The sequence below is a fragment of the Haliaeetus albicilla genome, chromosome 20 (genome assembly GCF_947461875.1).
Source record: "Haliaeetus albicilla chromosome 20, bHalAlb1.1, whole genome shotgun sequence".
NCBI lineage: Eukaryota > Metazoa > Chordata > Aves > Accipitriformes > Accipitridae > Haliaeetus > Haliaeetus albicilla.
The window spans coordinates 1,820,592-1,843,643 of NC_091502.1; the positions used below are offsets into that span (position 1 = coordinate 1,820,592).

Consider the following 23,052-nt stretch of genomic DNA (forward strand, 5'->3'; position numbering starts at 1 on the left):
TCTGGTTTAGCTTGGCCTTTTATTCCTCCTTTTCCTTGACACTATGTATCTTGGGGTATCTTGATCAGTCACTAGCCAGAGCGAGAGGTTTTGATGTGGTCCAGATTTGACGATGGTTGGCTGCAAGCAGTTTCCAAAGCTGGGGTTTCGCATCTGTAGTGGGAGTAAACCTGCCCTGGCAGTCTTCAGCTGCACCTCAACAATGCGAAATTTGTAATAATTTGTTTGGGTTTTTTTAACAAGTAATGTCTGTTTTCTTAGGTTTGAGTCTTCGGTGGTTGTCTTTTCCTACCTTTTTCTCTGTAGCCGTGATTCCTGGAAAAATTCTTTTTTTGTTTCTTTGCCCTCCTCCTTTGTCTTAGTGAAAGCAGTGTTTACTCTGGAGCTGAGCCTTAAAAAACCCCAGCAGATAACTTGAGGCTATAGATAAAATCATGAGAGTTGGCAAAGCTGGGACTCCTCAGTTGCCTTCAGAAAATACCTGCTTTTTCTTTAAAATACAGTCTCCTGTGATTTTTTTTTCCTTGATGTTTTGACTGCAGCAGGGATTTTTTGCATTGTTTTTGCAGAATTATCCTTTCCCTCTTTTTTTTTTTTTTTGTTGGTCTGTGTTTTCTTTATGGTGCTGCTTTGATTTTGGCCAAAGGCCCAATACCTCTGAGTAGCGTCTCTCAAAAGATGTTTGTTTTTTCCTCCACTCTGTCAAGCTTCCTCCTTAATCTCTTCTTTAAACTTATTTTTTGGTCTTTTGCCAAGCACTTACATGTTCTTCTTCCCGCTTGCCAGCTCAGCTCTGGAAATACAGTCCAAATGTCATGGCTGCCTCAGTTCCTAGTGAAGATCATTTCAACTTTGAGGACGTCCACTTAATTTTCCGTCTTTTCTTTCTTTATTTCTTTCTTTCTCTCTTGTTTTCTTGTTTTTCTTTGAATGGACATAGCTTTTAGCTGAATTAGATAGCACGATGAGCTGGAAACGGCACAAGCTGCCGTCTTATTTGTAGCTGTGGTGAAACGCTGATGTTAATTCTTAAATGTCTTCCAGTATGATTGTCTGACGTATATGCTAGAAAGTGCTTCAGTATTAGCTGCAGGAAGCATCACACTACCAAAAAGTTCACCTCTTGTGTAGAGAAAGAGCTTTCTAAAATCCACATTTTCAAAGTTTTATGAGATGGAAACAGACTTTTAAAATACGCCAGCAGTGATGACAGGTCGCTGGTTTGAGTTTTACTCAGAGTTCCCTCATCTTTCTGGAGCTCAGTCAGGCTTTGGGCAAAAATTTGATGTCAGCCTGTTTGTGATTATAATAAAGAGTGGCAAGAGTTGGTATGCGGCATCGTGACAGGCAAGTATGCAGGCATGCCAGAAATGTGCAAGAGGGGCTCTGAGCACACAGGTTGGCGAGTGCTGGACGTGTTACAAAAGCAGCAGCAGGTGGGAATGGTTTGCAGGAGAGACTCCGGCCTCTTGGCTGACCGGCTAAGCCATGACAAATGGTTCTGAATTACTGCTATGTTCAGCTGCCATGATGGGGGATGTCATCGCAGTACCCCTAGTTTATAGCAGCAAGGAAACTGTACTGCTCCTCCCTCCTCCTCCTCCTCCTCTATAAATGATGCTCCTTGATCTGCCCTAAATTTTTCAGTCATTTCATAAGCAGTATTGCTCATATGCCATGGTCATTTTGCTCCAGGGAGGAGATCTTTTTGATGCTATTACTTCCACCAACAAATATACAGAGCGGGATGCCAGTGGGATGCTTTACAATCTGGCCAGTGCCATCAAATATCTTCACAGCCTGAACATTGTCCACAGGGATATCAAGCCAGAGAATCTACTGGTAAGTAAAGATTCAGCTTTCGGTATTGTTGATAACTTGGAAGCATGTGAGAGAAGATCTGCGCTTCTCCCTCCTTCCACACACCCGCCAAGTTTATTTCAGTCATTTAAGTCATTGGTCTTTTAATTTTAACCTTAGCACTGTAAAGCTCTCCTAAGGATAACGGCTATCATAAGAAGTACAGTAATGTAAGCTGGGATGTCTAGACTGCTCCCCAGGACGCAGCAGCAGAGTTGTTCCAGTGATCACTAGAAGTGACCTTTTAGTAAGCTGCAGTATAATTTCAGGCTTCTCAAATACAAAGGTGTTCTGGCGTCAGTAGACTATTCTGTACTTCTGCAGCTGCCAGAGTAATTAGCAGCAGTTCAGTTTTACAAACGTGGTGGGTGTAAATGTTGTGCCCTAGTCGTGTAGTATGTCAGAGCACAGCCAGTAAGAGACTTCAGTGTCCTTCCTTTCCCTGCTGCATATCCCAAATAATCCTTTTTATTAGGCCACTTCTCAAATAGACAGCCTAAATCTTCCTTTTCCTGACTGGATCTGTATGAGCCCTATCCGCTGAAGACAGTGGAAAACATACCGTGGCTGTTGCTGAGAATCGTGCACTCTCGAGCGCAGCAATTGTGTTCTCCAGCTGACATAGGTTTCTTTCTTAGTGCATTTAGTCCTGCTTGACACCGAAGAGGCTTTATGGGAAAGTTGACTCAAGCAGACCTCACTAAATTTCCAAGGCGTGGGATTTTTACAGCTGAGGTTCCTCTAGTGGCGGGTGCCTTTAGAGCTCTGGGTGAGGAATTAGCCTGCCCTTGTTTTCCAGAAGTGGCTAAAACCACACTGGGTGGAAGTTTCCCTGGACACCGATGATTGCGGCTCCTTTCGCAGCCCGTGCAGAAGTTAGAGCAGCCACGAGCCAGGATTCATTCATGCGGTGACTTGGAGCGTGCAGGAGGGTCTGGGCTGGGGCAAGGCTTGCCCTGCGCTGTCTTACCGCGTCTCTAAACGCCTGAAGTCTGACAACGGCAGAGTGAAGTTTTTTGGGGGGGAGAGGAAGGTAGGCAGGAGGTGGGGGCAACAGGGAGAGGTTTAGATTTGCCTGCCCAGCCATCTCTGGTAATTATCCGCTACTAGGAAGGGTCACGCTGTTTGCACTGTAGCTGAAATTGTTTCTGAGGGATTTTTCCGGTGTTCTGCGTATGTAAAGGTCCTACATTGATATTGATACTGAGCAGTGAGGATGCAGCAGTTAACCTCCTGCAGCATCCTAACCCTCAAAAGCCAGCATTTGATTCACAAATTATATTAATTCTCTAAGCTTTATCAGGTCCTTGGAAAAAAACGAATGCTGTTTTAGAAGAGTGCTTTGGAAGCAGCCTTACCTGAGTGCTGACCCTGCCTCTGGCATTGGCTGTCTGTGGCCTCAGCGTCTCTTGACCCTTCTACTTTTATCTTCATATCTGTCAAATGCGATGGGTAGTTCCTTGTGTCACAAGATGGCAGTTAGGGTTATTTTTGTGGCATTTATAAAACACTTGCAAAGTGCCACCCGGGTCAGCCTTTCTGTTGCTAAAGACCTTCAGCTTGCCTTCTGCAGCCCGCCTTTTGCTTGTAGCTCTGTAACCCTTCCCCTAAGTGGTCACAGCAGTATTTTTCCCTTGTTGTTCTTGTAGTGTTGCTTTCACACCATTACTGTCACCGTCTCGCACCTGCAAACCCCAGTAGTGTTGTTATGGCAGGTTCTCCTGGCCACCGGTGTGGGAATCGGCCCTTTCCCCCCGCTGCTTTTCCTACCTGTGGGTTGTAGCTTTAGTTTTAGGGGAGCCTATACCAGACCTGCCCAAAGCAGAGCAGCTAACCGGGGCGGTATGGGGGGGAGCAGCATCTGCCCTGACCAAAACATGCCCTAAGGCTAACAGCCCCATTAGCAGGAAAAAATGACAGGGAGGATGAGCAAGGCCTGACAAAAGCTATAGAGTTACTACGGGAAAAATACGGGGGGTGAAAGGGAACACGCTGCTCTGGAGAGGGCAGCCAGAGGAGGATGCTCATCTGGAGCATCCTTACCTCATCTCTTCCCGGCGCCTGGGAGAGCTTTCCCATTCGCCTCCTTTGTTTTTTTCCTTTTCCCCAAAATGTAGCTTTCATGCTTAGAGTGGGTGTGTGCCATCCGCTGCAGACCCTGCTGATAAACTTTGTGTGTGTGAACCTGGCTCAGTGTCCTATGTGCAACACCAGTTATTTCTATAAGTGCTCAAATATCGCGTATTATCCTCAGGGCATGCAGAGCCCACCTAACAGTCAACTGTCCAAGGGTTTAGGGTATACTCGATACCTGTGATTTTTTAGCATTTGTTTTGTTCTCTAGAGAGTGTCTTCCATGTTTTAATTGGAACATTTTTCATAATTGCTGCTATTTAGCACGTTTATTTTGTCAAGTCATGGGATGTCTTTATAGCCATATAATAAACCCTAGAGAACAAATTCTCTGACTGTTGCCATCTGCACTGATCACAAGAGCAGCTTAGAAAATACTGACAGTCTTTATAGTAATAGGATACATATGGTGGCACACAATTATGTGTGGCTGCATTCAATTAGTGTTGTACAATTACACAGTTTTATTGCTTAGTTAAAACAGTGAAAGCACTACATAGTGGGTAATTTGCACTAATCCCCATTTCTTTAATTGCCCTCCAGTATTTAAATGCAGTGGAACTCATATAGTGTTCTGAATAACATGAGCGTTAAATTATCTTTCACATTCCTTGACTGGCAAGTAGCATACCACAGCTTCACATTGGGCTCCTTTTTATATGGAGTTATAACAGGGTGAGGAAAAGTTACTTTCTTCAGTTTTACAAGTCAACTGAAGTAGTTTTCCAAGGAAAGTAATTCCTGGAAACAGATGGGGCAAAATACTAGAAAATGCACAGTACCAAACCTTCTGCATTGGTAAATATTGCCAAACAAGCCTCTTCCATGATTAATTTCTAGGATATATGAGTCACACAAGGTGCAGTGTGTTGAAGGAAGGAACTTGTGAATGTTCACTAGGTTAACACAACTCAGAGAGGGCCTTGTAAAAGATAACCGCATGAAATAGAATATGAGCTGCTAATTAGACTGGATTCAGCTCTTGATGTCTAAGTGCACACTTTACATTTTTCAGCAAATGAATATTTAAAGCTCTAGTCTCTAGCCTTTAATTAAAACTGTTGTTGAAATTAGATTTATTACAGCCATTTCAGAGAGCACTTTCTTTAGTTTCAGGAACCAGATGTATTTAACAATCTGTGTTTTTAATAAAACCATAATTGCTTTTTTTCCAGTGGTTTTCTATAAGCCTGTCTTTTTTTTCTGGCTTAGTAGCAGAGAAATGTGAATCCATATCAAATTGCTTGTCCTCTTAAAGATCCAGTTGTATTTTTAAAAATAGCATAAGGAAAGGAGAAGAACTTTGTGTATTCTGAATGTCTGCTTGTGGCTGTATCACCTGGTAGCGGGGATTCAGGACAGAGAGGGGTTTTCTCTCTAGATGTGACTTAACAAAGGAGAAAATGGGGACCTGTATAATATAACTAATTATTATGAGCTATAGCAGATCTCTAGCAAACAGCGGTGAGAGACTTCAAGATTTCATTTTTGCACCAAGTGAACTGTTCAAGCGTCCGTTGTAGAATTTATTGTATTTTTGTAAGAAAAAAATGTAGGATTTTCCTTTGCAAACAGTTGTAGACAAATGCGATTTCTTATGCAGGAGTAGCTGGTCAAGATGGCTATGAAGGATGATTTTGGATTTGATTTTTGCACAGTGTTAGTGCTAATTGTTGTCGGGATATCACTAGTGGTGAGCCAGCCTGCATGGAGCTTTGATTTGGGTTGCAAAATAATAAAGTGATGCACATATACTTCAAGAAGGCCTCCTGTAGGCTGTTTCCATTTTTTAAGGTGCTGTTGTGGTAAACAACATTAAATAGCGTCATAAACAATTTCAAAATGGGAAGCAGGAACCCAAACCAGCAGCTGGATTAAAGAAAGGCTCACAGTCTAGCGTTTCATTTAGATACATTTTAGTCCCTTTTATTTTACACATTTTTTGGTAAGTTTTCAGTGTTTGCAGGTTTGGGGTTGTTCTTTTGCATTGAGCCAGCTTCTAAAATTGTGTATTTTTTTACTGATGTTTCTAGCTGTTTTCTTGTGACTATGTCTTAATCTCCCTGTGCACCTATAAAAACCCATGAAGATCATGCTGCTGCTGTGAAGACCATGTTTTAAGACAGGATTTTCATGTATACTTATTAACAGCCCTACCTACGTCTGTCAATGATGGTGGTAACATACCACTAAGACACTGATTGGTGTTTAACAGTCATCCAAGGAGAGGACAGTGTTTTTAGGTGAAATAGTCCAGCCAGGTTTGCATCTTGTGACTTCAGTACACAGAGAAGAATCTGTTGCTGCGATCAGTGCAGTCGCTGTTGTGTTATCTAAGAGGCTGAAATTCCTGTGCAAGCCTTTAAGCTCTGTGCAAGGGAAATGAATGAACTCAGAATCCCTACACTGTGAATTGGCTGTCAGTGGGGAGAACCTACGAATGTCCCTGCTGGGAGGTCAAACCTTTGCTTCTGGGCTTTAGCTTCTAGCAAGTAGTATCTCCTTTGTTGGCCAGGTAGCGAGGTAAGTCTTTCCCAAACACCCTGAGTGCGTTCGAGGGAAGTTGTCCAAATTGTCTGTGAATCTTCAAAGCATGCAGAGACCTAAGTAGGTAGAAGTAGGTAAGAAGGAGAAAAAAAAGAGTGTAAATTAGAAGGAACATTTCAGGCAGTTAGTAAATGACATAGTAGTTACCTTGATGGTATTGTGTTAAACCTTCGAATTTTCCTCCTGGTTTAGGTGTATGAACACCAAGATGGAAGCAAGTCCCTGAAGCTAGGAGACTTTGGCCTAGCAACAATTGTGGATGGACCCCTATATACTGTTTGTGGGACCCCAACATATGTAGCTCCAGAAATCATTGCTGAAACTGGGTAAATGACTTCTAGTGATGATTCATTCATGTGTACGCAGTGGAGCACGTTCTCGCCAGTGTGCCAGACAGGAGTTCTTGCAGTTGCGATTTTTATGCTGCCTTTGCTTGGATATGGTGCAGAATCATGGCTCATAGAAGAATTTTGTTGGAAGGGACCTCTGGAAGCTATCTTGTCCAGAGCAGGGCCAACTTTGGAGTTACATCAGGTTCCTCTGCCAGTTGTTGGCCTCAAACTTCTCAGCTTAACACTGAGTTAGTAACTAGCCATTTGCAGATACAATAAAAGTAATTCTTAGCTGTCCTCACAGACTGCTAATTACCATTCACTTAACTTCATTTTGTTATCACACTGTCCTCTTCTTCTGATTTGTTTCACAGAGTAAATGCCTGCTGGCTTGAGCAGCCTGTGTCACCATTGCAGGCTTCATGTTGGTAGGCATCACTGTCTGGCTCGAGAATACAGCACGTCTTCTGTGCACTCCTACACTCTCATCTAATGTAGTTTTAAGATGTAAAAAAGATCTGAAAGCGGAATTAGATAGGTAGGTAGGACATAGAGAAAGTCTGGATGAGAATGTGTAAGAAATTATTAGTAATGCTGACAATGTTTCCTCTGTTCTTGTGCTGTAGTTCATAGGAGTCGGATGTCTCTAACCATGTCTCTCACACTTCTAGATATGGCTTGAAGGTGGACATCTGGGCAGCGGGTGTGATTACTTACATCCTGCTCTGTGGTTTTCCTCCGTTCCGTGGGTATGGACTGATCTATTCAACCATCCTTGTTCTGTGAATTGGTCCCTGTGCTGCTTTTGCACTAAGCACAGAGATTCCCACTGGAAAAGGTTCTCTGCTCGTAGGGTTTGTTTTTTTCCTGTGCTCTGCATAGTAATTTACACAACCCCATAAATTTCTGTGATTTTACTGTAAAATCTCTGCCTCGTGTTTGTTTATTTTAGTTTAAACTTCATTGCTTTACAAAACCAGAGTCTCCCTTACGGGTTCTGGGTGCCTTTGCCTGATGTTTAAAATACACAGTGAAATAAGCATCTTTTTTCATGGACTAAATACAACATATTTTGTGGTCAGTAAATGGTAGTTAAAATGTAAGCCACTAATAAGGACATGTCAGATCTTTTCTCCTCCTCAGAGTAATTGCACAGTTGTTGACAATCCTAAAGACAAGCAGGTTACCTCAGAAAGAATGTACCAAATGCACTTTGTTTTATGATCTCACCATTGACACCCATGGTTGTATGCTTGGGGGGAATCCACAGCTTCCAAAAGCATACTAAGTGATCACCAGTTAAAAGCAATTTCAAGAAGCCTATTGAAACCAGCTCTGGAAATAATTTCTTTGTGGGTTTTGTTGTTGTTTTTGTTTGGTTTTTACTTTACAGAAGTGGAGATGACCAAGAAGTGCTTTTTGATCAGATTTTGATGGGACAGGTGGATTTTCCATCTCCATATTGGGACAACGTTTCTGACTCCGCAAAGGTGGGTTTTGTAGTTGACGATGCTTTTCTTCTCCAGTATTATTCCCCTTGCCAGTAGCTAATGCATGTTGTTCTTTCACGGTGCTGTATTTGACATGTCTCATGCATCTCCTGCTGCACCTATAAATTCCTCTGGGTCACCAAGTGTGTTGTCGCTTGATCACTGTCTGTCTGTTAGACTCCAGGTGGCTCTGAAATGGACCCTGTCTCCATATGATGTCTCACACAACAGAGACACCAGCAGCCCTTACTGATCAAGAAAAATTTTAAGTAGCTTTGCTTGACCTACACTTCTTAGCTTGAAAGCTCCCTGGGACCGTGCTTTATATGTACTTATGATGGGGACCAGGTACCAACCTGGAGCCTTTGAATATTGTATAATAATATTATAGGGAGGCTGTTTTCCCCTTGTTAATCCCATTAGATGATACGTCTGTTGTTTCTTTCTGTCAAAGAACCACGCCTCGCATTGCCTGTGACCCCTTAGTGTTGTCAGCGTGGTATAAAATACAGGCTCGTTCTGGCCACCGGTCCATGGGCCGTAGCCTCTTGGCACATGGCACAGAGGAGGTAGAGGTTGAGGTGTGCTAAGGCAGATAGGGCCCTTTTCAGATACAGATCCTGACAGAGTTCTTTATACTTGCAGAGCCGATCAAGTTTTTTAACTCTCATTAGTGCACTGGAGCAACAGTTTAACTCATAGATTTTCTAGGGATCTGGTATTCACTATAGTCATGGGGAGAGAGAGAGAGAGAAAACATATGTGTATGTAAAGAAAAAAGAAAGCCAAAACATAAAGCTATTCATATGGTCATCCTGTAGATAAGTGCTTAATTTCTGCTAATTTACTTCTGTAGCCTGTAAGGCAAATCCAGGCAAAACTATCTTCCTATTTCTTTCAGTCTGACAGTGTTTAATTAATCACAAAAAAAAAAAAAAAGAAATTTGGAGGTGGATGCAGGTCATGAGACAGCGTTCTACATTCTGAATCTCCATTCTTTGGAGAGTTACATCCTGCTTTTACAGATATGTGGACAGTGATTAGGACTAGCGTTTTAGCCTGTTAACTAATGAGGTTAACAAATGAGATACAGTCACAGAGTTGGAAGAAGTCCTCTAAACCACATCATTGTGTTGTAGCAGGCTTTATTTCATACCATCATTAATGAGAACTCTGCAAGTCCTTTGCCAATGGTGTTCTCTTGTGAAACTAGTTCTTCCAAATAGTTCAGTCTAAAATTTCTGTCTTGAAGCATTAGCCTATTCATTTAACTTCTCCTTGCCACTAAGAATTATTAACTTCGGTCTTTGGTGATACCCCTTTACTTGGTGTCATACTGCCAACCTGTTTTCTGTGCACTCCACTCAGTGGTGGAATTAGATATGTGTTTATTTGCATGCTAGTTGAAAACTAGGTAGTTGCAGAGAAAATCAGAGGATGGAAAATAATGGTTTTAAGTGTTTGGGGTTTTTTTTAATATCTTCTATGTCATTTGTACAAGAGCTTAAAGTAAAATTCGAGATTTGCTGGCTTTTTTCCTACAGAGGAATTGGCTTTTTCTTAATGGGAAGCTAACCTAATTTCATGCAACCATCTGTTTTGTACATTACGTATTAAGTGCTTTTCTCTTAAACAGTGGCTACAGAACTGTAACTCAGAACTGTCTTCTAGCTTTTCAAGGTACTGTTAGATATTGATTTAAAAGTTCAGCTTGAAGTTCAGCAGTTCATAGTTCTTTTTTTTTAATAATCTTAATATATTTCTGCAGTTGGTAGTTCACTCTCTCTTGGAGCACCCTTACATAATCAGTTGAAGAGCACTTTAGTGAATTAAATGTTGATTTGTTCTTTAAAAATGTTCTTTAAATTTGACCCAGTATTCCATTTCTCAGGAACTTATCACAATGATGCTTCAAGTAGATGTAGATCTGCGATTCTCAGCCTTGCAAGTTCTTGAGCATCCATGGGTTAATGTAAGTATTTTCAGGCTTGTAGATGCTGCTAGTAATTTGGCACCTTTGAGCTCTTTTCTGCCAAGTCCTTTCTATGCCCTTTTGGAGCCAGCAGATTCTAAAAATGCCACAGAGATAACTGGAAATAAGCTGGGTTACAGGCTGGTTTAGTGTATCAAGCATACCTTGGAGTATTCATTGTTTTATGCATGCTTAGCTACAATTTCTCTGAAATATTTTGGGCCAGGTTTTCAACAAATCTCAACCACACTTGACAAATTTATACCTCTAACAATCAGCTTGCAGGTTCAGTGACACATTTTGCTCTCCTAAAATCAGATGGACTCAAAAATCTGACAGCCATGATTAAGAGCTATTGAAATATAGTCCATAGTGTTAAGCCTACTTGATCCAGCATGAAACAGGGAAACCTTTAGAATCATATTTAGCTTCTGACGTTGAAATATACATATATTTATGTGCAGCCATATCCATTTAATCTGAGTTACCATGAAATAGCTATTTATGTATCCTGGCTTGTCTCTAAGCGACTGGACATTTGCCATAAAAGTGGTAGTCAGTGAGGTGGCATACGGATAAATCTGGCAGAGAATAGAGATTTGTCTTTAATTAATGTTGAGACAAGGACACTACTTAATATTTGTTGATTATTTCAGACTATTTGATATGTCTTAAAATATTTAGATGACAAGAAAGAAAAATTGGAGAAAATCCAGATTCAAATTCAGAAGGGAAGATTGAGAAAAGAAATACAATTGGGACGAGCAGAGAAAAAAATTTAAAGGAGGAAGAAATTATGTTTTGTTTTGTTTGTTGCAAGTCTGAGTGTGCAATCCTCCCTGGAATACTATTTGGTTCCTCAGCTGCTGTATCCAAAATCTTTTTCTCTCTAAACCAGTCTTCTAAAAATTCAAATATGCACTAACCTCAAATGTTAATCTTCTTTAATGAAAGTGTCCTCCATATAGCCCAGAATAGTGGTGACCAGTTAAGTGTTTACCAAGTATATGCTTTAGTCTTGGAGGCTCCCTTATTGCCCAAACCATTTTTTTTTAATTGTAAATGCTATTATCATGCAGAGCACTTCTGCATTGTATGAAGAGTGCAAGGATCCCAGACAATGTCTGCTGAAGATCTTTTCATTTTTAAGTTGACATTCAAGCAGCTGAAATATTAATTTTCTTGGGTGCCAGGTGCCGTCCTTGCATGTGGTGTTCTGTCACAGTTTATAATGACTTTTGGTGGCTGAGGTGTCTGTCTGTCTCCACGGGAGGAGGAGAGGTGGGATTTCTGGAGCGCTGCTGAGGAGGAGATGGAGGTGACCGATCAGAAGCTGCAGAGCGGCCGGGTCGCCCGCAGCGGCGGTCTGCACGCTGCTGCTGAGGTTACTGAAACATCGCGTCTTTACACCACGTTAAGGATGTGGCCACTAATCTTCCTCTTTTTCTGAAAAATACATTGGAACTGTCAATGCTCCCCCCGGACACCTTTTTGGTTTGGGGTTTTTTTTTAGCTTCGGTTACACGGTGATGTATTTTAGGAAGCCATTTTAGCGCGATGTATTAAGAAGAAGAGGTGCGGCTCTGTCGGCAACGTGATGGTGATCGTGTGTGGGCGAGACGAGGGTCCGCTCCTGCCCTCGCTCCTGCCTGCTGGTGGGGAAGGCCGGGGAAAGGGGCTGGGGCTGAAGTCTTTTAGCGCTCCAGAGCTCCACTGACCAAGCTGTGGTTACTGAAGCACCCTGGCAAATTCCTGGGTTTCTGTGCAGTAAGTTAAAATGGGGAGCCCTTTGCCAGAGGATGCCGTAGAGGCCAAGTATAAATGGATTCAAAAGAGGGTTTGATACGTTTTTGGAGGATGAACCCGTCGGTGCCTATTAAGTGTGGTGGTCTGGACACAACTCACGTCTCACAAAGTGCTTAAGTACTTGGTTGGCAGAAACTGGAGGATATACCTGGGAAAGTTCAAGATCTACTTGTCTTCGTTAAATGTACTATTTCATGAACAGTGACTACGATGCGCTGTTGGAAACAAGATTCTGTGTTCAATTCACCTTTGGTCTAGCTCTGCTGCACTTCTTGTAGTTTTGTGCTGATTATAATTCTTTGCAATCAAAACCTGTAGCAGTTCTGTCCATAAATAAGTGAAACACATATTCCAGGACAGTTCTGTGATTTCTTCTTTTCTGTCCAATTGCTGCTTTTAGCAACTGAGATGAATCAGTATTTTGTCTTCAGCAATACGCTAACGATAGTTCATAACACAGATCTAAACCTCTTTTGAATTCTCTTATGTATCCTCCAGATATTTTTTCTGGAAGGAGAAAAGCCAGCACTTGGACCAGTTCAGGAAAGTGCTTGAGCACATTCCAAAGGTTGCTCCGATTTCAAGGCATCACACATGGAAGCGCTTAATATTAGGCAGAAAATTAACTAGATGGCACTAAAATCCTAGTTCACTTCAGGAGAAATAAGAACATGGCTGAGTTGAAACAGGTGCTTTCATAACGCTTTCATAAAAATGCTTTCATTTTCCCAGCCTCAGGACAGGGAATTCATATACTCATACCTGTTTATGAAAGGCTCTGCGACCTCTGTGTCGTAATTACCTGAGCAATTGTCTGCAACTTTCATAAAATACTGTCTTTCTGAGAAGAAATGGCACATGGAGTTTTCACGTAACACTCCCTTTTCCCAGATAACCTCTTTCAATACTTTTCCATGGCATCAAATGCTGGACTTGACTTTCCCTTTTCTTATTTTGGTTTTGAAGCTATTCATAGAGTGGTAAACTTGCAGCTAAAATACTGGATAGGACAGCTGGCTTGAAAAGCAGGCATGTGTTTTCTTCGACAATTTTAAGAAACATTTTCTCTCTTTGATCAAACCTTTGATAGAAGTGTTGTAACTGCTTACACTGTATAAAACCATTTTGTAGATTGTAAATAACCATTCTACTTTATAGCTGCTTACTATGTGATTACTTGGTAAATTGCTGAGATTCCTGGAATGTGCTTTGACAGTTTCAGTAGGAGCCAACCCTCATTTCAGTTTCAGTTCTTGCTATAAAAATAGCTGGAATCCTCTTGGAAACTGCAAAACTTGTTATGGTCAGAGTCAGACCAGTAAAGCAGTTCCTATGTCAATAATATCCCAGCTGGTTTCAATTCAAAAAAAACAGAACCTGAAAAGATATTGGCTACGTGCCACTGCCACAGATGGAGATATTGAATTCTAAATGCAATTCAGCAGCAGTTCCTTGCCCCCTCCATTTAGTTTATTTGGATTTATCCCTCCTATGCAGTACACTTAGACCTGGAAACAAATCCGTCAGTTTAGACTTCCCCTACAGGGACCCCAGCTCTTTCCTTTACCTGCTCAAATTCTTTGCAAAGCCAAAGAATTACAAAAGAGCCTGGCAGCTTGAGGTCTGGCATTTTAAACATCGATGATATTGATAACCTGAATTATACTATACAAGTTACAGGACAAACCTACTCTCTTTTTGTTGTATAAGTAGTAAATATTTCCTAATACAGCATTGAGCTATGAATGCTGAAGGGGTTGGATTGCATTCTGTAAATCCTTCTCTGTTAAAATAATCAGTATAAAATGTGGTGTGTTGTTGCTGAATGAGCAAGATGGCACACACCAGCCTAAAAAGAATTAAGGAAACTGGAGCTTTTACGTATTTCCTTAACCGTGTCTGCCTTGGAAATTTGTGTGCAAAAGAAATGAATAACCAAGCAGTAAATAGTAATAAGCTGAACATTTGTAAGGAAGTTAATTTTAAAAGACATTTCTTATTTGGCAGCTGCACTGCCTTTGGTTACACCCTAAGACATTGCCCAAAGAAAAATTTCCCTGTAATCCTTAAAGGAAACAGAGTCCAAAAGCTTTTCCAGCACTTCTATTTGCTCTCATTTTCTGCTATTATTTATATAATGACCTATTCATCTGATGCTTTTAGACCTGGAAAGTAAAGCTCTTCTAACTGGCTTGTGAAATGGATCTGAGTGTTTCAGTGCAGTAGGAGTCTGGGAATCCTGAACTTCGTTCCATCTTTTTAACACTTCTTTTTTCTTTGAGGGGTGATGTCTCCTGCTATAGAGAACAGTGCAAACATGAAAACAGTGTTTATTAATTTCTCAAATAATGCCAAGACCCTCTGCCTCTTTTTTTTTTTTTTTTTAATTTTGATTTCTTGCAAACAGACCATGAAAGGTATATCGTGGAGGCTAATAAAAAGAAAAAAATGTATCTTAAGATCCCAAGCAGTTTACATTGTCCAGGTGAAAACTCAAATTCTGGACCAGAGTTTTCAAACTGTCAAAGGATTTTGACAGCTCAACTTCTGAGACGTGCTCAGGACTCTGCTTTTTTCAGAGTGTCAGCAGTCCACGGTTTCTGAAGCTCATGACCCTTTAAAGTTCCCAGAGTCGAGCACCAAATATCACTAGTCATCTTTACAAGATCTTGTCCTGATTGCTAAAGCTGGGATGAAATTCCGTGATCCTAACCCACTGCAAGAAGTAGTTCCTACAGCAAAAGGTTAAAATTGGGGAAAGGAACAGTTAATCTCTTTGGGGGCTGACATCCTTCCTGTTACAGCAACCTGATGAAATTCTTGTCAGCAATATTTAGCCTGTTCTCCAATTCTACAACTTACCCTGCTGATTCTGGTGAATCTGATGGGTTTTTTTTTCACTTCTTGCCTTTTTAAACTGCAGAGCAGCCTGTTTTGTATGTAGTTAAACAGCTGTCATCTTTCACCCTCAATATCTATCTATTTTATTGTTGGCTGAAGTGATTCCAGGAGCCAGCTAATATATATTAGCTTCTTTATAAAGCATGTTGGAACAAAACAGAAGATAACTACTAAACACCAGGTAGCACCAACAGCAGTAAGAAAATTTAATAACAGTAGAGTAATTCTCATATATCCCTGAGCTGCATCTTAAATTGAGCTGGAAGATATTTCATCTAAAAGCTGGAGCCCAAACTACGTGTCTCTGGCGTGTTGCCACTGGAACTGTGGGTGTGGTGCTTCACCAATAAAATATTACCACAGTCTTGGTAACTGTTGTCTTCTCCGTAATTTAGTCTTTTGACAAGACGACATGAACGTTTGGCATGCTTTCATGTCAAGAAAGCCAAGAGAATGATTGTTCCCCCCCCCCGCCCCGCCGCCTCTAGTGAAGAAGAGTTCACTTTACAGACCAGCTTTCTTCTGGGAAAGGCAAGGTCAGCGGAAAGCAGGTTATTTTTAGGGGTCACATACCACCAAGCCAAGACTCCCCAGTGCTAGACAATAATCAGCTACTGGGTTGTATTGTTTTGTTTTGTGTTTTGCAGCTGTGTGCACTTGACCATATTTTGCCAGCTGAGATGTTTTGTGAAGGGGTGAGTGAGGGATCTCTAAACACAAACTCCCCAAGCTAAATAAATAACAAACCCTAACCAACCTCCCTCAAATTCCCACATGCTCACTGAACTCATGATTTACTGCAGCAACTCTGTAACTCTCTGAGTGCATGCAGAATTGCTGCAAAGCCAGGGAAAAAAGTGTCTATCATCCCTCTGTGTTCTGATCGTGTCTTTTGTCTGCCTGTATTCTGCTAGGATTTTGCTTATGTGGAATTTAAGAACTTTTTCAACTGCTGATAGCCACACATACCATGTGGTACCAGCTTGGGATGACCACTGTGGATGGCCAGTGACCTGATATCCTGCACGTTCTGCCTATTCTGCACATTGTCGCCCAAAATCCTGCATATCCCACTAGCGGGGAAGTCTCACCGCACGGTGGCTTTTTGCACTTTTTTTCAGGCATAAGGATCTTATTTAAAATTTCTAAAAAAACCCCTCCTTTCTTCTCCCGGGCTTGAATTCAAACCCGCTGACTTGCGCGCAACTGCAGGCTCCTTTCTTTCTGCTCGGGCTTCGCTTCGGCATCGAGGATGCCTGCGTGCCTGGGTGCGGGTGGGCAGGTTTGCTCTGCCAAGGGAGCCCATCCGCACGGCGTTGGGGCTGGAGCTCGCTTGGAGCGCACGGCAGCAAGAACGCGGGTCCGTCTCCGTTCCCCTCTTGCCGGGGTTTCCTTGCCGTGGGGCTCGCCATGGCCGCAACGTTCACCCGACCCCGTAGCCCCCGAGTTTGTCACCTTTACGGCAAGACAAGGACCTCGTCAGTGTCTCTCGGGGCTTTTGGAGAGCTTTTCCTGCGTCCTACCAAAGCAGGGCCTCTGGTCTCCGTAATCTCTTGGGCGCTTTCTGCTTCTGAGGTCGTTATCTTTAAATCTGTGCGATGAGTAAACAGAATCATAAACAGGTCTGAGCTTATCAAGCTTTGAAATGTGAATGGACTTAAAAATAACCAAACTGGCCAGTGGTAGTTAAGACATGGTAGAAAGAATAATACAATATTTAACAATTATTATTAATCAACATTACCTAAATTTTGAGAGGAAGATATTGGGTAAGGAAGAAGAGAGAGGCTGGTTCGTGACATAATAGGGAGTTCATCTTATAAATACCTTAGGTATATTGATGGAGACAATGATTGACCCATATTTCATTACAAACTTTTTGTAAACTTTTCTATATTCATATATTTCTATATATGACAGGTGCTATCAGAATCGCCTCGCGATTTCTTTATCTCACCTTTTCTCTCTGAAGTTTTATTTTGCTTTATTTCTCTGCAGGACGATGGCCTTCCAGAGAATGAACATCAGCTCTCAGTAGCTGGGAAGATAAAGAAGCATTTCAACACAGGCCCTAAACCGAACAGCACAGCAGCTGGAGTTTCTGTCATAGCAGTAAGCATCTGAAATACACAGCCGAAACACTTGAATTTATGTGCCCCCAAGACAGTGTGTGTTTAGGACATGCCACCAAAAGAAACCGGAGAGGGTTAATGTTTAGATAATTCTAGTGTTTAATTACTATAAACGTAGCTAGGCTGGTGTTCTGCACAATTTCGCCATTGATTCTCCTTGTGAGTCACATTGTTATTTAACAGCCCTAGGAGATATAACTGTACACACATTTCCACATTTTACCAGAAGATCAGTGGACCTAACTCCACTGGAGATTCAACAATTTGAACTATGGGATCATGACATTTTACTTGGCAGCATAATCATCACATTTATTGAGGCCACACAGAGGTTGTCGTAGAAGGACAGCAGCACTTTAAAATGGAAATTACTTCAAAAGTGTAACAGAAAATCTGTGCGGCAGCCTAAGCTTCTCTTCTCTGAAGACATCGAAGAGAGCTGTGATGCCTCACTGCTGCCTTCGTAGCTGATATGAGACTGGCCACTTCAGATTCACCCGAGCAGCCGCGTTTTATTGTACTGCCCCACGCAAGCTGCTTCCCTTTAGGCAGGAGGAGAAGGACTTAATTGGGTAAAGACTTAACAGAGCTCCTTGCTGCCTTCTGTCATGTTGCAGTTCCAGTCTAGGCCTTCCAGGTTAGACCGTGTCGGAGCTTCTGAAACCAAGCTTGACCAAACTTTTGACCAAGCTGTACTGAGGTTTCAGTGGCATCCTCAGTGTAGCATACATCGCATATGTTCGTATTTTTTCCCCAAAGATGAACATGTGTATTTGATATACATGCACACAGAATATATTCAGTGTATTTTGGAATTATTCATATGCCATTGAAGAGTAACATGCACATCCTTCACACTTTTTGATACATCTGCCTGTGTTTGTAAGCTTTTCTTTATTACTCATGGTAATGTTAACGCTCCAAATAGTCACTAAAAATAAGTGACACGTTAAACATAACCATTCCCATATCAGATTACTCAGTGTTCATTCCCAGCTTCCATAAATTGCAGGTGGTGTGACTGCACATGTACACTTTCTTGTACTGTTTCCACTTTCATGTTTCTCAGCTCAGCCCCTCCAGTGGTGAGTTAAATCAGCGTGAAGTAAACTCAGCTCAGCACATGCAATCTGGCTCACAGGTGTGAACTCTTTGTGCAGCAAAACGGATACTCTCTCAAAGTTACTTGGTATAAGTACTTAAAATTTCAAGCTGTGCCTCTCATATTTTTTCTTTCCAACCCTGAACGTCCTCAACATGGAAGCAAGTTGTTCTTCATGCTTTTCCTAGATTTTCTCAGTCATCAGCTAACATAGTCAGCATTTCTTTATTTTCATTTTTAAGCAATAATACTGCAACAGCTCTCCCACAACTAAAACATCACATACCCATTGCTCATCTGAAATGCAGGTATGTTCTGTATAGACTAGCTGAAACCATGTTCCTTTCGAATGGACTGCCAGCACGCTTGTCCATGAGAATTACTGCTCAGATCCTCCATGCTAATGACTTCAAAGCTTAAAAGCGAGAAATGATGCCTCTGTCCTCATCCATCCCTCGCCTCCTTTATGTTTTTAATTTCCCCACCCTCCTCTTTTTTTTCTTTGCCCCAGCTGCTCTGCTTAGGAATTGTTTACAGCAGTTTGACACTTGAGTAATGAAAAAGGCACTGTAGTGAATCTTTCCACTGCAAAACTTTATACATTAGAAAAAAAAAAGTATATGTTTAATTATATTTTTAATGGCTTTTATTTATTTTTTAGTGTTTGGAAATTTAACAGATTATTTTTAGTGATCATCTCTATGGGTGAAGATCATACTTTGGCACGATTAACCCTGCAACTTGGCCTATAAAGTAGAAATGTTTAGAATATTTTTATAAAATTCAGAAGGTGGTTTGATTAGCTTGTGTCAATTATTTTCTAAAAACTTGGAAGAGGTGGGGAAGTACAGGCCTTTTTAGTGTTTTGGTAATGTTCCAGAAAGCTAGGTAATTTTGATTTTAAGAATAAATTGCCTTCATTTTCTTCAAAACTAATTTAATAAGTAAAATAAAGCCAAAAGCAAAACAACAAAGCCTTTAATAGTAGTTTCTGCATTTGAAAGCATACTTAATATACATTTGACATGGATGTCATCAGGGTTTTATGTTTGGGAGTCTTCCTTTAACTGTGCAATCTCAAATATCATAGAAGTAAATCTTATTAACAAAGACTGCTCTACATTTAGAACTTTCAAAGTATGTACAGATGCTGTAACATATTGTTCAGCACTAAAGATGTGCACTGAGTGTATTTTCTAAAAAAATACTGGTTTATTGTGCCTGCCTGTATGTTTACTGTAACTTTTTGAGAGAGTGCTTGTGTATATAATATAGAGATGCCTTCTATATATTATATAACACATCTGTGTCTGCGTGTGTGTTTGTGAAAATGTGTTAATATGTGCATATATTTATATAGCTTACTTAATAGTATAAAAGATAAATATTAGCATTATTTTGAGTTTTATAACTCTGTTTGTGTACAGAGATAGCTGCTGTGGTATTTAGTACTTAATTTGTCCTCACACTGGTATGATATTATATGCCTGTTTTCTTTGGTGGTAAGAAGTAACACACCTCAAAGATCTCAAGCAGTATTTATCATATGCACCAATTAAAACTATAATATGAAAACTGAGTTCCTAAAGATGTGTTTGCGGTCAGCTTGACTGGGAGGATGTTTGAAGCCACGTGTATTTTACATACGGCTACTGTGGCTACTGCTTCCTTCAGCCATGTCCAAGTACATTTTATTGACTCCTTTGGTTCAGCCTTAGGTCTGCTTTGCTGATGTGGTAATCCTCAGTAAAAGTCGTGTCTGACCAATCAGGGCAGAGACATCCTACAAGTTCTTGTGCGTGTGTCCAGACTTCAAGTTTGTCCACGTTTGAAAGGATTTGTCAGTTTGGACAAACTACGATAACGAATGTGTTGTGTATGCCTAGCAAAGTAGTTCCTTTGCTGATGTAGCAGAAGATATTCCCTCAAACAAAATTAACTATGCAGGCAAAGAGACTTTTCTGTTGATACATTAATACATCATTAAAAGTTCTGCCAGCATAACTATGTCAGCTGGGAAAAAATTCCCTTAAACGAACATAGCTTTGCCAGCAAAATTTTAATTGGAGAGCTAGCTTTTAAAGCGGCAAGAGAATTAACAAGTCCCTAAAAAACACTGCTTGCGGATGGGAGGGTGCGTAGGAGAAAGATCACTTGACTTGCCCTGTTCTTAAACTCTTGTCATAGGCACTGACTGCCGCTCTCTGGAGCAGACACTGTGCCCCTCCGCTCCATGTCAGAATGGCCGCGGTACTGTTAAGCATGTGCCAAAATATTTGCAGGATCTGGTTTCTCATACAGCTTTCCAATAGGAACAGTATTTTGTAGTTCCATGATGGTGTTTCTAAAAGATACTGCACTAAAAACATAAACCCAGACTTTTACTAAATAGTATTGTTAAAATTTGGGGATAGATTTTTCCCTTCACTTCTGCAGGGATGTCATCCCTTTTCTTTTCCTCTGGCCACAAAACAGTACCCTGTGGCCGTGCCCTCTGGGCTTTAGTGACAGTGGCTAAAGTGACCAGGAGCCAGAATCATTTTTTAAGAATGCTTCTGCAATCCAGAGGTGTGCTGTACTCCCTTGTATGAACCCAGCATTGTTTAGTTTGTGTTCTTGTCTGAAGTGTTAAAGCTTTGCCTGTATGTTGTCACTTTTGTGCTCGTATTTTTGCCATTGTTAAGACAGAGGAAAAGACTAATGATAATCTTCTGGGTGGGTCGTTGCCCTGCGTTCTGCCGATTTTAAAATAAAATTACAGATGCCACAGTGGCATTTTTAGCGGCGGGATTTCTTGGGCGGTGTGGAAGAGAAGCCAAGTTTAGACTGTGAGTTTTGCTTGGCTTAAAGATGAACCCGTGCCTCTGCTATCACTTCCCATCTCCTGTCCGTGTCGTCTGGGGATCATCGTCCACCGCCAGCTTTCTCACGGCAGGGCTTCCACACCCACGAAATTGGTTCGGCTCGTGTTAGGAAGCAACTCTCCCCATTTTCTCTACATTACTTTTTAGCTATTCGCTTGGGGGGCGATATTTTTTATCTGCTTTTGAAGACATCCCTTTTGTGTATTTTATGTGCAGCGTACTGGGAAGCCAGTAGATGGCAATAGTAGACCAGTGTAGTTAAGCCAACAGAAAATTAACTCTAGGTACAAGGTTCTCATGGTTTTAAACAGGAAACGTCCTTTAAATAATTCTAAATAAGATGAAAGCGGCATTGTTTTAACAAAATGGAATAAATTATTAAATTCCACACTTGCAGGGGAGTCATCAAGAAAAATTTAAATTTGCAGTTAGCTCCTAGCTACCCTTGAAGTGGTTGGTAACTGGAAATGTGTTGAACTGCTTTTCTGAATTTAAAATTAGAAACTGTCATCAGTATTGGAAATATATGCCACGCTCTTATTGAAGCACAAAATGGCCTTTTCTCTTTATAGGGCAAAATGTGAAAATCATCGCAACTAACAATTCTAAAGCGGGCAGAGTGTCTCCCTCAAGATATTTTCCCCTAAAATTTTATTTAACTCGGCTAAATGATGTCTCCACCGTCTGTTAGTGCAGCACAGAAGGCTTAGAGAAAACAACACATTTTCTTTGTTCCTATGCACATGATTCTGCTAATGATAAACTAAACTTAAAAGATCTGTATTCCTTAAGTAATATCACGAGCACACTTTCCTGGACACAATGTTAAGTTCATTTCCATTTTGACTTTAATTGGTGCAATTTTAAACTGAATAGTTTTGTACTGTTATCTTTTTGAGCATGAGGTGTAAGCTGAAATGATAAACAATGTTATTCATGGCTCTGAGTAGTCCTACTCTCCAAGGTTAACGCATTTTTAGAAATGAATTACCATGATTGATGGGGTATCAAAACCTGATTCTTTTCATCTTTACACATTCCATGATTATGAAGCAGTCTAATTTAAGCCTTGTGTAGTCTGTCTAGCCTGCTCCTTGTGATGGTTGCACTGCATTTTTTTTTTCTTTTTAAATTATTAAACCTCTCAGTTTAATTGCAAAAGATAATTTTCCATTACTGGTATGTGCAACTTAAAAGGGCACTTCTGTCTTTGGAGGTAACAAGATATTTGTCAGACTTTCAAATGAATGCATTATGCATTAAGTAACCTATTTCACAAACTCCATTTTAGCTTGAATAAATTGGCTTCTAATTTAGCAAGACCGAATCTAGAGTTAGTATCTTTTTCTTCTTTTATTTCTTTACTTTTTTTTTCTTTTTCGTCTCTGGTACGTAGCTCTAGGATGTTAGATAAGTGCCTTCTGAAAGTGAAAACAGTAAATATGCACTAAATAAGGAACAGCTTGCTCTGGAGTCTGAATTCTTTAGCCTAATGTCGATCCACTGAGTTGCCCCGTTTCTCTCTGCTCAGCTGGACCACGGGTTTACCATCAAGAGATCAGGGTCTTTGGACTACTACCAACAACCAGGAATGTATTGGATAAGGTATGAGATGGTGCAGCGCCAACAGTCAGTGTTTCCATGGCAACGTGCTGGCAGTCTCCATTAACCAGTTCCTTCAGTGGATAAACATGCTTTTTGATTTGTTATCCGGTCCATATGCTGCTTTATCAGTTTCGTTTTAATCTTGATTGAGATGCCACACCCCCTCATTCCCTTTCTTCACCATCCCTCACACCCACATCGCCAGCTTTCTCTCCATCGCACATGCTCAGTATCGATTCCCCTATAGTTAAAAGGACAGTGTATATAGAAAATCTACTAGATATGCTGAAGTACGCACCCTCCCCCTC

The 23,052-nt window shown here is 40.9% G+C and overlaps 1 protein-coding gene across 3 annotated transcripts in view; it reads left to right on the forward strand.

Annotated features, from left to right (window-relative positions):
* The window catches only part of DCLK1 (doublecortin like kinase 1), a 252,017-nt gene that overhangs the window by 214,844 nt on the left and 14,121 nt on the right, over nt 1-23,052 (forward strand). For 2 of the 3 annotated variants that reach the window (XM_069807990.1, XM_069807992.1), the window contains 6 exons: nt 1,696-1,842; nt 6,733-6,866; nt 7,544-7,621; nt 8,266-8,362; nt 10,254-10,334; nt 17,040-17,153. In XM_069807990.1, the coding sequence (XP_069664091.1) occupies nt 1,696-1,842; nt 6,733-6,866; nt 7,544-7,621; nt 8,266-8,362; nt 10,254-10,334; nt 17,040-17,153 (651 nt within the window). Of the gene's footprint in view, nt 1-1,695; nt 1,843-6,732; nt 6,867-7,543; nt 7,622-8,265; nt 8,363-10,253; nt 10,335-17,039; nt 17,154-22,670; nt 22,745-23,052 lie in introns of all 3 variants that reach the window. The other variant, XM_069807991.1, reaches the window with a different exon arrangement.